This window comes from Leopardus geoffroyi, chromosome B4 (assembly GCF_018350155.1).
Source record: "Leopardus geoffroyi isolate Oge1 chromosome B4, O.geoffroyi_Oge1_pat1.0, whole genome shotgun sequence".
In the NCBI taxonomy this organism is placed as follows: Eukaryota; Metazoa; Chordata; class Mammalia; order Carnivora; family Felidae; genus Leopardus; species Leopardus geoffroyi.
The window spans coordinates 71,310,788-71,326,020 of NC_059341.1; the positions used below are offsets into that span (position 1 = coordinate 71,310,788).

Below are 15,233 nucleotides of genomic sequence, written 5' to 3' on the forward strand. Positions count from 1 at the left end.
TAATGAGCATTGGGTATTGTATGTAAGTGATGAATCACTAAATTTTGTACTTGAAACTCATATTGTATGCTAACTGGAATTTAAATGAAAACTTGAGGAAAAAACAAAAAAAATATAGCTCAGGGGCGCCTGGGTGGCGCAGTCGGTTAAGCGTCTGACTTCAGCCAGGTCACGATCTCGCGGTCTGTGAGTTCGAGCCCCGCGTCAGGCTCTGGGTTGATGGCTCAGAGCCTGGAGCCTGTTTCCGATTCTGTGTCTCCCTCTCTCTCTGACCCTCCCCTGTTCATGCTCTGTCTCTCTCTGTCCCAAAAATAAATAAACATTGAAAAAAAAAAAAAATTAAAAAAAAAAATATAGCTCAAAAAAAAAAGGCATTTATATCTGCCCAACTTTTTAGCCTTCTCTAAAATTCTTACATGACTCATTTTTATCAGCTCATAAAATGTTTACTTTATAATTTGCATAAAGGCTTATTTCATATTTAGTTTACATAATTATTAATATAGATTTCAAGTCATATTGAAAAGAGCCAAGAAAAACCAATATTTGTCATAAAAGAATTTCAATTTGCTTCAATAATATCTAGTTTGTTTTCATTGCTTTTTCTTATACTTGGTTTTTTCATACTCCGTCATTAAAATCATTTCCAGATAGTAAGCAACAGCAGTATGTTTATCAGTATATTGATATATTAAATACTTGTGTGCTTTAATAAAATAAAAATGCTACAAAATGTCTACCTTCCAAGTCAAGACACAGGATATTAAGACTTCCAAAGCCTTCCAAGTGTGTCTCACAACAGCACCCTTCCCTCCTTTTTTAGGGACAACTGCAACCCCTAGTGTTTATTAATTATACCCTTCCTTTTCTACATAGTTTTAAAATTATGTCTGTTGTACCTGTAAAGTTTCAAACTGGAAAGGAAAACCACTGTATTATGAAATATGAATTATATTATACAAATTAGTCCTTATACAATTGTGGAACGGGATGAGGAAGGAGAAGTCCAAAAAGGATCAGAAAAACTAACCAAAAATATTTGGTATTATTAAGATGTCAGAGGCTGGCAGGATGCTAGGCACTTCCAGCTACTAGAAGTACAAAGAGGCTTGGTGGAAAATTCCAAGGAAGGTTATTGGCTCTTGGGGCTATTGCTTCATGTGTAATATGCATGTAAATTTCCTCCATATATTCTATAGTCTGGTAACTCACTTCCTTTTAGTGCTGAATAATATTCCATTGCCTGAATATACCACAATTTATCCACTCACCAACTAAAGGAAATTTTTGTTGCTTCCAATTTTTGGCAATTGTAAATAAAGCTACTGTAAACAAAGTATGCTTTTTTAGTCTTTACTAGTTGTAAGATGTAATATCTAATCTCCTGATCCATTCCTATTGTTCTCCACTGTAGCAAGTGCTCTGTAAATATCCCTAACACACAGTAACCACCACGTAAATATCTATTGAATGAATTAAATAGAAATTCCCAAAGATTCAAAAGGAAAAGGCTGATAATATCAAGTGTTGACAAGGATGCGGATAACTAGAATTCTCATTCAACCATCCTCAGAAAATATTTACTAAACCCAAGCATGTGCATACACTAAGATTCAACTCCTGTCTACATATCGAACAGGTCTGCATACATGTTGGCCAAAATCACAGGCGAGAAATGTTAACAGCATTATTTGTAAGTCTCAAATTTAAAACAACTCTAAATGCTTACCAGCTGGATAACCATATAAATCATATCCGTATGTCGTACAATTGTATATTCATACTAGATTGCAATGACAAATCACAATTACAACATGAATCTCAATTTTGTGACTCTCAATTTATCCAAGTTCTATTCATGTAAGGTTCAAAGGCAGACAAACTTATCTATAATATTTCATGTCTGAATACAGGTTACCCTCGTTGGGGGGGGGGGCAGTGACTACAATAGGGTATATGGGGAATTTCTAGGGAGTGGATATTGATTTAGGTGCTGACTACACAGGTGTGTTCACTTTGGAAAATTCATCAAACTGGATCTTTAAAATTTTGCTGGATAGGGGTGCCTGGGTGGCTCAGTCGGTTAAGCATCTGACTTTGGCTCAGGTCATGATCATGCAGTCCCTGAGTTGGAGCCCCGTGTCAGGTTCTGTGCTGACAGCTCAAGGCCTGGAACTGCTTTGGATTCTGTGTCTCCCTTTCTGCCCCTTCCCTGCTCGCACTCTCTCAAAAATAAATATTAAAAAAAATTAAAATTTTGCTGGATGTCACATTTCCATAAAAGTTTACTTAAAACCCTAGTCCAAATTGATTTCTCTTATACTAGAGTATAACTTGCTTTAGATCTTATTTCAGATTGTTCAATGTGTTATTAGCCTTATACAGTATTAGGGTTTTTAGCTCTTGAAGTAAAAGAATTATTAGTAAGTGATATTAAGCAAAATATATCAAGTATTTAGGTAATGGGCCTGAATGACAACCACCTTACCTATTGTTCCATTTAACTCTAAAAACCGTTTTTTGGTAGTCACTGTTTTTATGCCAAGAAAATTAAATCTTGTTTCTTGACATGTTAACTTGCCATAGCACACTCAGTGAATTCATAGGAGTCTTGATCCAAACCTAGACATTCTACCACCACAATGGTACTCCATACCACAAGATCTAGGATAAACTTAATATGTAAATTGCAGAAGGCTTGAGATTAATGACCTCTCTCCAAACTCTTCTGGTAAAAGAAAGTTTACATTTCTCTTGGTGAAGTCAAGAATATATTCCCTTATGTAAGACTAATACAAAACCAGCTTATGCACCATCAAATGCACCATCAATCTGCAGTTTGTAACCCTAGGGCTCTCAAAGTAACTTCTCGACTGAGAAGACTTGATGGACTTTTCTCTTTATTGTCTGGACAATAAATTTCTTCACAGGATGTTCTCTTGTGTATCTTTTCCTTCCATCCTCCAAATGCCATCTCACCTTTTGACCAAAAATAGTCCCATCAATACCTCTACTGGCTCCTTCCCTACAACTTGAAAGTTGTAACTATACATATGTAAATAACTGAATGGTCCCTAAATCATCACCCTTAAAAAGATCCCCCTCTTGGACTTCCCATCTCCAACCTGTCTTATTTTCAATGTGCTTATATTTTATGATGAGGATTGTCTGATAATCTTCCTAGAACATAGCTTTCACACCCACTCCGAAAAATTCAATGATTTAATACATTTACAGAATTTTTAAATTTTTAAAAATCTCAAACATGATCCCTATTGATCCCCCATGATAGAATCTCAAGTCGTATATTTTTCAAGGTTTAAACGCCATTTAGTTCACAGTGTGGTATTAGTTTCATGTGCACAATTTAGTGATTCAACACTTGCATACAACACCCAGTGCTCATCCCAAGTGCCCTCCCTTAATCCCCATCACCTATTTAAGCCATCTCCCCACCCACCTCCCCTCAGGTAACCATCAGTTTGTTCTGTGAGTCCATTTCTTGGTTTGCCTCTTTCCCCCCTACCCCACGTTAATGTTTCTTAAATTCCACATAGAAGTGAAATCACATGGTATTGGTCTTTGATTGCCCAAGTCATATTTCCAAACCTCCTCTCTGAAATGAGCCACTGTTTCTGGTGTCTGGCATTGCTAAGGAATGGTCTCCTACCCAAGTTCTACCTGTCAAGGCCAATACCTGCAACTGAAAGTTTACTTCCTGACTTCCCCTAACATGTGTCTTGCCTTATTTTTTTTTTTTTGTTTTGTTTTTTTTTTTGCATGAACTGTGAGAGTCCCTTGAGAAGATATTATCTTTAGTTTTCTACAATTCCTAACCTAGTGCCTGATACAGACAGCCTTTTAATGATCTTGAATGGATAGAGGATTTTTTTTTTTTTTTTTTTGTCAGTTCAGTGGCACCCATTCCCTTCATAGTTACTTCCACAATCTGAGTTTCCCCGGGTCACAACTGCAAAATAAAAACCCAGGAAAATAAAAATTCAGGACAGTCTTAGAAGATCACTTTAGAACTTCGTTAACAACTGGTAGAACTCATATGGGCTACCAGAACTTTGCAGTATTTCATCTCTCACAAATATATATCATGATGTAGGAGACTTAGTACAAAGGTCCCATTACAATATGATGTGATAAAGTACCTTCTTAAACACATCCTACTAGATTTAGGGTTGAGGCAAATTGGTGCAGGAGCTTAAGAATAATCTTGGGGATGGGAGAGGGAGTACAACCAGGAAGCAGATGGTTTCTATGGAAATAAAGGTAACTCCAATCTGCTGTAATTAGGAAGTTTTAGGGAGGTTACTAAACTTTAGATAATCATAAATTTCTATGAGGCATGAAGTCTTTTACAAGTCTGAGGTGGCAAGGTGATTCAACAGAGCACCAACAAAATTTCTTACAATTTGTTTATATTTGTTTGCCAACCTGACACGTAACCTACTTTAGGTATCCTGATGGATCTCTCTGCCATTCTGCTTTGGGTACCACCTGCAGTTCATACCTGCCCACTTAAGATGATAAGTGGATTATATGTATAGACCCAACACTCAGTCGTGACAAACCTTTGTTTTAGGCCCACAGAGTTTTGTTGGCTGTGTTCAAATTAGTAATTCATCTTTATGAGCCCCTTTGATAATCCATTACAAAAAGGCTTGTTCCAAATTTTTCTATAATGAGTATAATATCTACTACTTTAAAAAACAGACCCATAATTTTTCCTTTAGACACCTAAGAATGGAAGAAAGAGCAATGGTTTTTGGAAGTTTCTTCTTCTTAGAACATTTTTAAAACATTTGAAGTGTTTCTAGTATTATGTGATTTGTTACCATAAATATATCAACTATCAAATTTTTCAAATGTATATTTTTAAAGTTTTCAAGCAAAATTTTCTGATCTGTTTAAATGGCATATCCAAATCTTTTGAAGTTTGAGTTTTAACACTATTTGGTAAAGCAAAAATACAAAGTTACAAAACACCACAAGAATCATCCAATTAAAAATGGGCAGAGCACCTGAAGAGACATTCTTCCCAAGATGACCAACAGGCACATGAAACAATGTTCAATATCGCTTATCAGGGAAATCAAATCAAAACCACAAGGAGATGTCACCTTACACTTATCTTTTTGATACAAGTCTTTTGGTAAGTGTTGGCTCAGGCATGGAGAAAAAGGAACCCTTGTAAACTGATGCAGCCACCATAGAAAATAGTATGGAGGGTCCTTGAGAGATTAAAATAGAACCACCATAAGATCTGGTTATTCCATTATTGATATTTGTTCCCTCCAAAATGAAAATATTAATTCAAAAAGCTATATGCATCCTTATGTCCATTGAAGCATCTACAACAACCAATACATAGAAGCTACCTAAGTGTCCACTGATGGATAAAGATGTGGTACATACACACAATGGAATATCACTCTGCCATAAAAAGGGTAAGATCTTGCCATTTGTGACAACATGGAAGGATCTAGAAGGTATCATGCTAAGCCAAAGAAGTCAAGGGCAAATGTTATGATACTTATATGTGGAATCTTAAAAGCAAAACTACTAAGCAGAAACAAACCCATAAATACAGAGGGCAAACCGTGACTGCCTGAGGGGGAAGAGGCAAAATGGGTGAAAGGAAGTAGTGGGTATTGGCTTCCAATTATGGAATGAAGAAGTCCCTCAGATAAGGAATACAGTCAATAGTGTTATAATAGCACTGTATGTGACAGGTCATAGCCACACTTGTGGTGAGCACAGCACAGTATAGAGCTGTAGAATCATGGTAGTGTACTCCTGAACCAATACCCTGTGTCCACTCTACTGAAATAAAGCAAAATTACAAACTTGAAAAATATAGAATTCATTCTAGTACTTTTCAAGAGCTGAAAGACATTATAGAAAGTGAAAATTTGTTACAATTTTTTTTGTATAATCGGTAATTATACTTAAAGTCAGTTACTAATATACAACAGAAACACCCAGTGATAAACTTTTTTCTGTAAGAAGGTATGTATTTCCGTGAAATAATTTTTTCAGCTATGGAAGCTACGGAAGTCACATATTGGGATAAACCAGAATTTTGAACTTCTGTAACAGTGTTGAACCAAGATTTTCAAAACTAATGAAACACCATCCTACTTTTTTATTTTGAGCCAGCACAAGCAGGGAAGAGGCAGAGAGAGAGGGAGACAGAGAATCTCAAGAAGGCTCCATGCTGCCAAAGCAGAGCCCAGTGTGGGGCTGGAACCCACAAAGCCACAAGATCATGACCTGAGCTGAAACCAAGTCAGATGCTTAACTGAGACAGCCAGTATTCCCTTAAAAAAATTTTTTTTAATTCCAGTCTCATTAACAAAGTGTTACATTCATTTCAGGGATACAATAGAGTGATTCAACAATTCCATACTTCATGCAGTACTCATCACAAGTGCACTCCTTAATCCCCATTATCCTACCCCTTTTTTTTTTTTTTAATTTTTTTTTTCAACGTTTATTTATTTTTGGGACAGAGAGAGACAGAGCATGAACGGGGGAGGGGCAGAGAGAGAGGGAGACACAGAATCGGAAACAGGCTCCAGGCTCTGAGCCATCAAGCCCAGAGCCCGACGCGGGGCTCGAACTCACGGACCGCGAGATCGTGACCTGGCTGAAGTCGGACGCTTAACCGACTGCGCCACCCAGGCGCCCCTATCCTACCCCTTTTTAAAAATGAAATTACTCCTGAGGCGCCTGGGTGGCTCAGTCAGTTAAGCATCCAACTTTGGCTCAGGTCATGATCTCCCAAGTCCGTGAGTTCAAGCCCCAAGTTGGGCTCTGTGCTGACAGCTCAGAGACTGGAGCCTCCTTCAGATTCTGTGTCTCCCTCTCTCTTTGCCCCTTCCCCATTCCCACTCTCAAAAAAAATAAACATTAAGAAAATATGCATTTAAAGAAATAAAAATGAGATTAACAGTTTTATAGATTTGTAATGTATTTGAGAAATGTTACCTATGATCAAAATAGAGAACAGTCTAGAAAATGTCAAAGAGACTCTTTACAACATTAGTGTCAAAACCTTTGTTGTTCCTGTGATTATATAGGAACTAAAATGGTTTTCTCAAACTACTGAAAGTTGACAAATACAATTAGGGTATGTAAATGCACTAATATTAACAATGCCTATATATCCTACATAAACAGAATCAGAGTACAGAGATATTGTAGACTACTGAGAGTATGGTCTTATAAAACATCTAAAAATCTATTTCCAGAGATTCTTAAACATTCCAACCATTATGTCCGGGAATACAGAATTATCAACACATGTCCATTTTAATACAGATGTGTAAAGAAAAACAGAATTATCACCATTTCATGTTTTGTTTTAGAGTTAACATTCTAACTTCATTCAGTATAAAACACAAGTCTCTTATGATCTCATCAGTATATATCCACTTGAATTTTTTCTAGGTTTTCCATTTTAAACTTACAAGGCCCATTTGTGTCTCCAAGATTATTTTTATACCATCCTCTATCTTGGTGCATGCTCTCCCTTTTGGTGAGGCATGAAATCCACCTACATCAAGGAGGCAGATGCCCAAATTATGCAAAAACAATTCTCACATAGGGACTTAGGACACCACGCATTTCTTGCCAGGTTATAACGAAATATATCCTACTAGTTAGGCTTTCTAGAAAAACCTGTCAAAATTATGTTCTCAAGTACAATCCTCATCACTAATTATTGGATAATTACAGTGTATTAAGGTCCCAGTATTACGAGTCTGCAATATTATAAATCACATAGTTACTGAAATGAAAGAGGAATCCAATTCTGCATTCTGACCATTTGTTTATGTAGTACATTCATCACTAAACTGAAAACTTCTTGTATGCAGGGATTGTACCTGATTTATCTAGTGCCCAGTGTCTAACCTGTAGGGGATGCACATTACCTTGGTGACAGCCCATGATGTATAGTAGAAAGATATAGTAACAAATGGAAACAGTTTAATACTTCCTGATAAAGTATGTTCAACTATAACGTGGAATAAAATAGGTTTCCAGCTTTTTACTACGGTTATGTAGATCTTTTCCAAATATAAGAAAATAAATTACTATAGTTTTACTGAATTCTCCACTCCACAAAGAATTGACAGTTTCTTGAACCATTTCCCGACACATTACCTTTCCCCTGGCTGCTGCTGGCCTTAGGGAGAGGCAGTAACAAGTTTCTTTCATCCAGAGTGAGAGCCCCAGTGGAAGAAGCCTCCCAATCCCTGCCCTGAGACCCTCAACGTTCTTTTGTTACAGGAGACTGTGAACTTGACAGTATAGATTTACTAGGTTTATGCTGGTACCACATGCTCATTGCTAAAAGTGCTTCTCTTGGTTGCATTCTCTGTCACGTTAGAGATTACAGATACAAGCCTCTGTATACATTTAAAAAAAGAAACACTTTGGGAGAAAGTCCTAGAATCTAGAAGATTCAAATATCAAGCTGTCTTTTTTTAATGAGTTGTCTCGTGGGAGTGCCTGGGTGGCTCAGTCGGTTGAGCGTCTGACTTCAGCGCAGGTCGTGATCTCACAGCTCTGTGAGTTCAAGCCCCGCATTAGGCTCTGTGCTGACAGTTCGGAGCCTGGAGCCTGCTTCCCATTCTTTGTCTCCCTCTCTCTCTGCCCCTAACCCACTCACATTCTGCCTCTGTCTCTCTCAAAAATAAACATTAAAAAAAAATTTTTTTAATGACTTGTCTTGTTTTTGGAGGAAAAAACAATTCTTAACAAAAAGACAAAAAATAAGTTCTTTAGTTCTGTTGGATCATTAACCCAGAACACAATGGGATGCCTATTTTCTTACCAAACATGACTTCATTTTATGTAGAGAATAAAAGCATTCTAGGAAAATGAACCCGTTAAAAGAGACAATGGGAAAATAAGTTATTATGAATTTACTTAAAGGGCATTTGCTAGAACAGTTTGACTACATATGTAACATTAATAGACATGCAACAGAAGAGAAAAACAAAACTTTTACTCACCTTTTAAGGACCATCTTGGTCATGAGCACATCTATTTTTTACTAAATAATGTGACACCATAAATTTTTATTGTTTATAATATATAGAAATATAAAAACTTCTAGTATTTAAAATTGATAGCTTAACAATAGATCTTGTTTTTAAAATGCCAATGTTAGTTTCTAACAGATTTAAAATATTAATAGCTTAAAACTCAAATTATTAACACCATGTACTATTCAACAATTAAATGTTTAATAAGAAATTAATGATTTGTTAATTTAAGAAAAACAGCACCAAGAGAAAAGAGGCTTTCATTACAATACAGGATCTATTCAGAGACTTAAAACATTTCAGGTATTGATCCAAGTAGTAAAAATACAACATACATACGAATTATGCAAAGCACAAAGCCACAACACGTGTCATTAATAAACAAGGGTTAAAACAGAATCATTTCACATGGACTAATCACAAAAATAGTCATTAAATTAACAGACATATGTTAAGATTTATTTCTTTAATCATGCTCATAAATTACAAGATTTTCCACAAGATGGAGCAAATCTAAATGTGTATTTACAACTTTCTTCCTAGTCACATTTAAATGATTTAACACTTTACAATTTTACTTTAAAATGAAACGTTTGAGATTTCATGTCATTCCTGTATGTATATGTATACATATACACACACATTTGTAATTTTCTAACCTAGTGTATATGATCTGCTGAAATTAAAGTTACCCTTGAAAGAACATTAACCTGATATGTTAATAAGAGGTATTCTGAAGTTTGGCTAATATGTAGCAACACAAAGAGGTAAAAGGTTATATCTAGTTCTAACAACAACAACAACAACAAAAACCATTTCAGATCCCTTAAACTCTTTTAATATAAAAGGCTAATTTAAGGAATAAAATTCTTCATATAATAAAAGAAATCCAGGCACTTTAATATGTGTGTACTTTATACCCATAAAAAGTGAATAAATAAGTTTGTAAAAACTCTGATATAAACATTGTGATTTTAAAGTTTTCATCTTCAATTTCTGAGAAAAAGACACTACGATTCCTCACTAGTGCAGAGTCTGAATTATTCAGTGAGATCCTTTTGGAATAGACACGCAGTAATGAAGAACTGTGTACTTCTGTGTTACTTTTTTGTAACTGGGTATTTTCTTGGTTATTGGTTTTTGTGAGGCTGAAAAAGTTATCCATGCACACAACCTTACTGAACATTCAGGTTTCTCACTTACAATTTACATACAAAAAGAGCAGGACACAAAGATATCGGAATACAGTATTAGATGACTTCCAACACAATATATAAACATTGTGTGATACTGTATGCCTTAGACTTACACAACGTTCTATGCCAATTGTATCTCAAAGCTGGAAAGAAATTGTGTAAATACGATACCGAGTATGTAGAGAAGGCTGACAAACCTCGTAGGAGGTTTTAAAATACTGAAGAATGAAAAACACTGAAAACTGACCCCAAATGAATATTTATAATTCTAATAGTCTATAACTTTCAGTATTTTATGCCAAATTTAAAAAGCATTATGTTTATTACATAGAGCAGGCATCAGCAAACTTTTCCCAAAAGGGTCCAAACAGTAAATATTTCAGGCTTTAAGAGCCAGTCTCTATTACAATAACTGTAGTACCAAAAGCAGCCATGGGTAATACTTTGAAAACAAAAAAGTGTGGATGACTGTTCCTATAAAACTTTTTTACAAAAATAGGCAATAGGCCAGATTTGATCTATGGGCCATAGTCTGCTGACCCCTCAAACAAAAAATATCACTGAAACAATTTTAGGTACTTCGGAAATAAATGCCATTACAATTTAACCCTCTAAGTGGTTAGGAGTCTGCTTTCCGAATTGGGACAAAACCCCAAGAAACAATCCATAGCCTCATTAAGAACTAGGCTTGTAATGTCAAAAAAATAAAGGACACCGTAACAGATCTAGTAAAGAGAAGGTGAATTTCCACTAAGATAGTTGACCTAAAAAGGTATCTTTTTATAGTGAGTTCCTATATTATTTCAAATCTCTCCAACTAGACTATAAAACTCCATAGGAGTAAGAAATCGGTCTTGATTTCTGTTACACTACCTGGATATAGATGGTCAATGTTTTACTAAGTAAATATGTGAATGCCTTCTATGGCAAAATAGGTTGACGTTAGTTCCAACAAAGTGATGCGGCAGTTTAAGATCCTCCTATAATGTTAAACTTTCCTGTCGTTTTCCATCAGAGAGGCATTTCAGCCTGAACTAGAACTTGACCTACTCTTCTAATAGGAATTGGAACTTTTGTTCATATCACATTGTAAAGCTTTGACTTGGGGAAAGCAAACCAAGTGCAGACATCAGGGTTGGATCATAAAGCCAGAGTTATAATTATTTTCCAAGTAAAGAACTGTAGAGCTTTATAGAGACAGACTCACAGCAGTTCTTCAGTTGGAAAAAGTATACTTGATTGTTCATGATTTAAAATATGAAAGGTGACCAAAATGTTCATTTCAACATATTTATATATTAATTATTCTTCAAAGCCTGGATATTTGAAATATACTTAAATAAACCAGTCATGAACAATACTTATGAATTTTGCCTATGGCTTCAAAAAAAAAAAATAAATTAAAACATCCCCAAAACGTAACTCCACACAGTGGAAGATTCATATAAATTACTATACAAATATTTTTCTGTGATGTATGTAACAAACTTTAACAATTCACTTTAAATTTCTCTTTTAATATTTTCACATTTCCAAACAAAATACTAAGTTTAACAATGATAAAAAAAAGACAGTTTTAAAGAATGTTATTTGCTTTTGGATCAGTTACTAGACATTGACAGACAAAAGCCACGTACAGTTATACACTTAAACAAGACTCAGCCTTAATTTGCCACTGTAACAGGCACAATGTTAACATTATTTACAAATGTATACAGTGAAACAATTATAATTAGAGGACAAGCCAAAGATGTACTGGAGGAAAATATGTCCATTAGAATAGTGCTATGGTTCAAAATTCACTTGTAAAAAAATAAATACATCTAAGATTATATATATTACATTACTTGAAACTGAATGGATTCTTCTTCAAACTATCAAATTTAGTAACATAAGCCAAGATGGCCAGTGATCTGCTTAAAAAATAATATAGAGTGTGCACCACAATGTATAAAGAAATTAAGGTAAAAGGGTCACAGTAAAACACAACAAAATGGACAAAAATAAGAACACTATCGTACCGACTTCCATGGTCCCCGATGCCATGATACGTCACCAGGGCAAGCATGCACATGACACTGCACCACACTAGGTGGCTTGCTTAAGATCTCACAGTTTTGCTCTTGTGACATTTGGCCATTGGGAAACTGACATATTACGAATCTTGATTTTATTCCTCCTCCACATGTTTGTGTACACTAAAAATAAGAAAATTCAAAACTATGTGGTTTGAAAGACAGTATTATATTGCTTAATTCACTGTTTCATACCTAAGTCGAAATGCTAGAGTTTTCTTCCTGAGTAAAAAAGTGTTAGTTCTATAATTAAAAAACTAGACAAAATTTTGAGAATTATACCATAAGATGTTGCATTAAGATATCAAGGGTCTATAAGGTAGACAAGTCAAATAAAACTGATTTAATAATTAACTACATAATTTATGATAGCCTATCAATAGATACCTGGCTAGCCATGAAAGCTAATAAGATCTAAATTTGTAAACAGGGAAACATGTTCAGTATGTGTTACATGACAACAGCAAGGGGCTAAGAAGCCCATGTAATATGATTCTATTTGTGGAACCCACGCAAGAAGAAAAGTCTGGAAGGAAATGTATCAAAAGTTAAAAGTTCTCATCTCTTCGTAATTTCTCATATCGTTTGAGTTTTTACAATAAGCATGCCTAAAGTCAGGAGTAAAAATATCATTTTCATTTTGGAAATGGTAAAAGAACTTTTTAAAATGTACTTGATATTGGCACCTGTTCAGAAATGTATCTTTAATCATTGATTTCCAAATACTCTGGGAAAATATATACTAAAACCCATTAAAAATATTTGACTAGGTGGTTTATTTTGTTCATCTAAAGCCAATATAAGTCTTATTCTTTTTCATGAATATAGGTGGAATTAGTATTACAATGGCTTTAAAAATTATTCTTCCTATCTCCAGTGTCTACAAGAATGCCAGCTCATGAAGTGCTTGATAATTGACCACCTTCTGCTCGGAAAATTCACTAAATGAATGGCTCAGTAATAAGACACAAGCATGGCCAATATAGCAATCTAATTTTCTATCTTTAGATCAACCATATTTTCTAAGAAAACAATAATATACTAGTTTTAGAAAGGTATTAGTTTCAGACATATTGGCATGCATAGGAGATTCTGTTAAAAAATCTGGACTAGTTTCCTATTGCAAATGAGTGATTTAGTCTATTAGAAGAACTTGATTTTACTAAAAATAAATCTTTCTGTATAGTATAGTGAAGTTATATCATCCAACAGGAACGGGGTGAAGTACTCAACTTTCAGTCTTCAGAGATGTTATCATCTCTGCAAGTTTAGAAAATAGGACTTACTTCTCCCCAGCTTCCAAAGTTCCACCGCGGACAAGGTCCTGAATCGCAGCGCTTGGACTCTGGGGGCCTCGCGGCCGCATCGCAATAACTGGCACTCCGTCCGTTTTCATCCTGGCAGACCACGACTCTGTGCTGCACGCCTCCCGCACAGCTACTGGAGCACTGACAAGGAGGACACACACACACACCGGAGACACCGCAGCGTCAAATTACACGGTGAAAAGGCATCGGCATTCTGACTCTCCATTCTAAAATCCCCATCACTGGGACAATCTCAATCAAGAAACTCTGCCAGAAACATGAGCGTACTTGAATTTGTCGATGAAAAGGTGCAACAGTAAAGCTGGCAAGAGCAAATTCACCCCGTTCCTGGGTGTGAAGTAAAAAGGAATTAAAGTTTTAAGATCTCACTAGGAAGGAATTAAACAAAAAAAGAAAAAGATTAAGTCTCTCAGCTTTGATATTGCTATTTTTTTGTCTCCTAACTTTTATGTAAAATAGGAGCTATAATTGCCTTTTGTAGTTTCATGATTTTATACCAGCTTACTGCACTCTTCACGTAATTTCTAGGTTTGATTTTTCTTCACAGACATTTGCAGTCTTACCTATTGGAAGCTTCTTTTTATTATAATGCACTCCAACCAGATTGTTTTTAAGTGCATTCTTCTGTAATCATAATATCACATTAGTGTATAATTCAATAAGAACTCTGGGGATTTGTAATTTGCATCAAAAATCGCTTAATCCTTTTACAATTTAAACTATTGATCTTCAGATAAATTTAGCATTAAAAGTATTTGATGTCATTACATACCTATCTGTTAAAAGGCTATAACAAAATTACAGAATTAATATAACTCAATAGAGACGGCTTACTGATCCCCACGGTCCTGTTCTCCATTGATTTCCGCTGATTGACAGATGGACCCTCTGATTTTGATTATCTTCTGGTTTGTGAGTTAATGGAAAATTCCTGCCTGGAAAATGGCTTGGCTGCTCAGAGGAACTTGGAAAGTGACTGTACATGGGTGGGCAGGCTGCCAGGTTACATTCTTGTTCGATCAGAGGGCGAATTGCAGGGTCACAGTAATTCTCATTAATTGGCTGATGGTAGTTGATGCATAAAACTTGTCGAGTTGTTTTTCCATGGCCACAGGAAGCTGAACACTGATCACAAATTTAGCCAACATTTGTAACGTAGTAAATTATATTATTATACTAAAGATTAATTTTTTTTCTCCTAAAAATACTTACAGGTGACCAATTCCCAGTTTGCCACTCTCCACAAGGGTTAAAACAGACCGATATCTCAGCAGGTCGGGGTAAATGGGCACAATAGGATTCATCTGCTATTCCATCATAAGCATCGCGACAGCTTACATAGCGGGCTTGATTACCTTGTCCACAAGACACAGAGCACTTAAAAAAATAAAAGGATTATACCAACAGGTTACATGGTAGCCCTCCCAAGTAGCTTTTGCTCCAATGTCTAAAACATGTTTCTTGAAAAAAATTGTAAACCGAGTCAAGTAGAGTCAGAGCAATGAATCTCCCTTATCAGTTCAGATCATAAATTTCACCAACAAGATATCTGCAGTGAGAACAAGA

The 15,233-nt window shown here is 35.5% G+C and overlaps 1 protein-coding gene across 3 annotated transcripts in view; it reads right to left on the minus strand.

The window, feature by feature from the left end:
- The window catches only part of ADAMTS20 (ADAM metallopeptidase with thrombospondin type 1 motif 20), a 174,249-nt gene that overhangs the window by 60,639 nt on the left and 98,377 nt on the right, over positions 1-15,233 (minus strand). For 2 of the 3 annotated variants that reach the window (XM_045463295.1, XM_045463294.1), the window contains exons 25-28: positions 14,880-15,044; positions 14,502-14,792; positions 13,626-13,787; positions 12,286-12,462 (exon numbers count right to left, since the gene is read on the minus strand). In XM_045463295.1, the coding sequence (XP_045319251.1) occupies positions 12,286-12,462; positions 13,626-13,787; positions 14,502-14,792; positions 14,880-15,044 (795 nt within the window). The remainder of the gene's footprint in view (positions 1-12,285; positions 12,463-13,625; positions 13,788-14,501; positions 14,793-14,879; positions 15,045-15,233) is intronic. The other variant, XM_045463296.1, reaches the window with a different exon arrangement.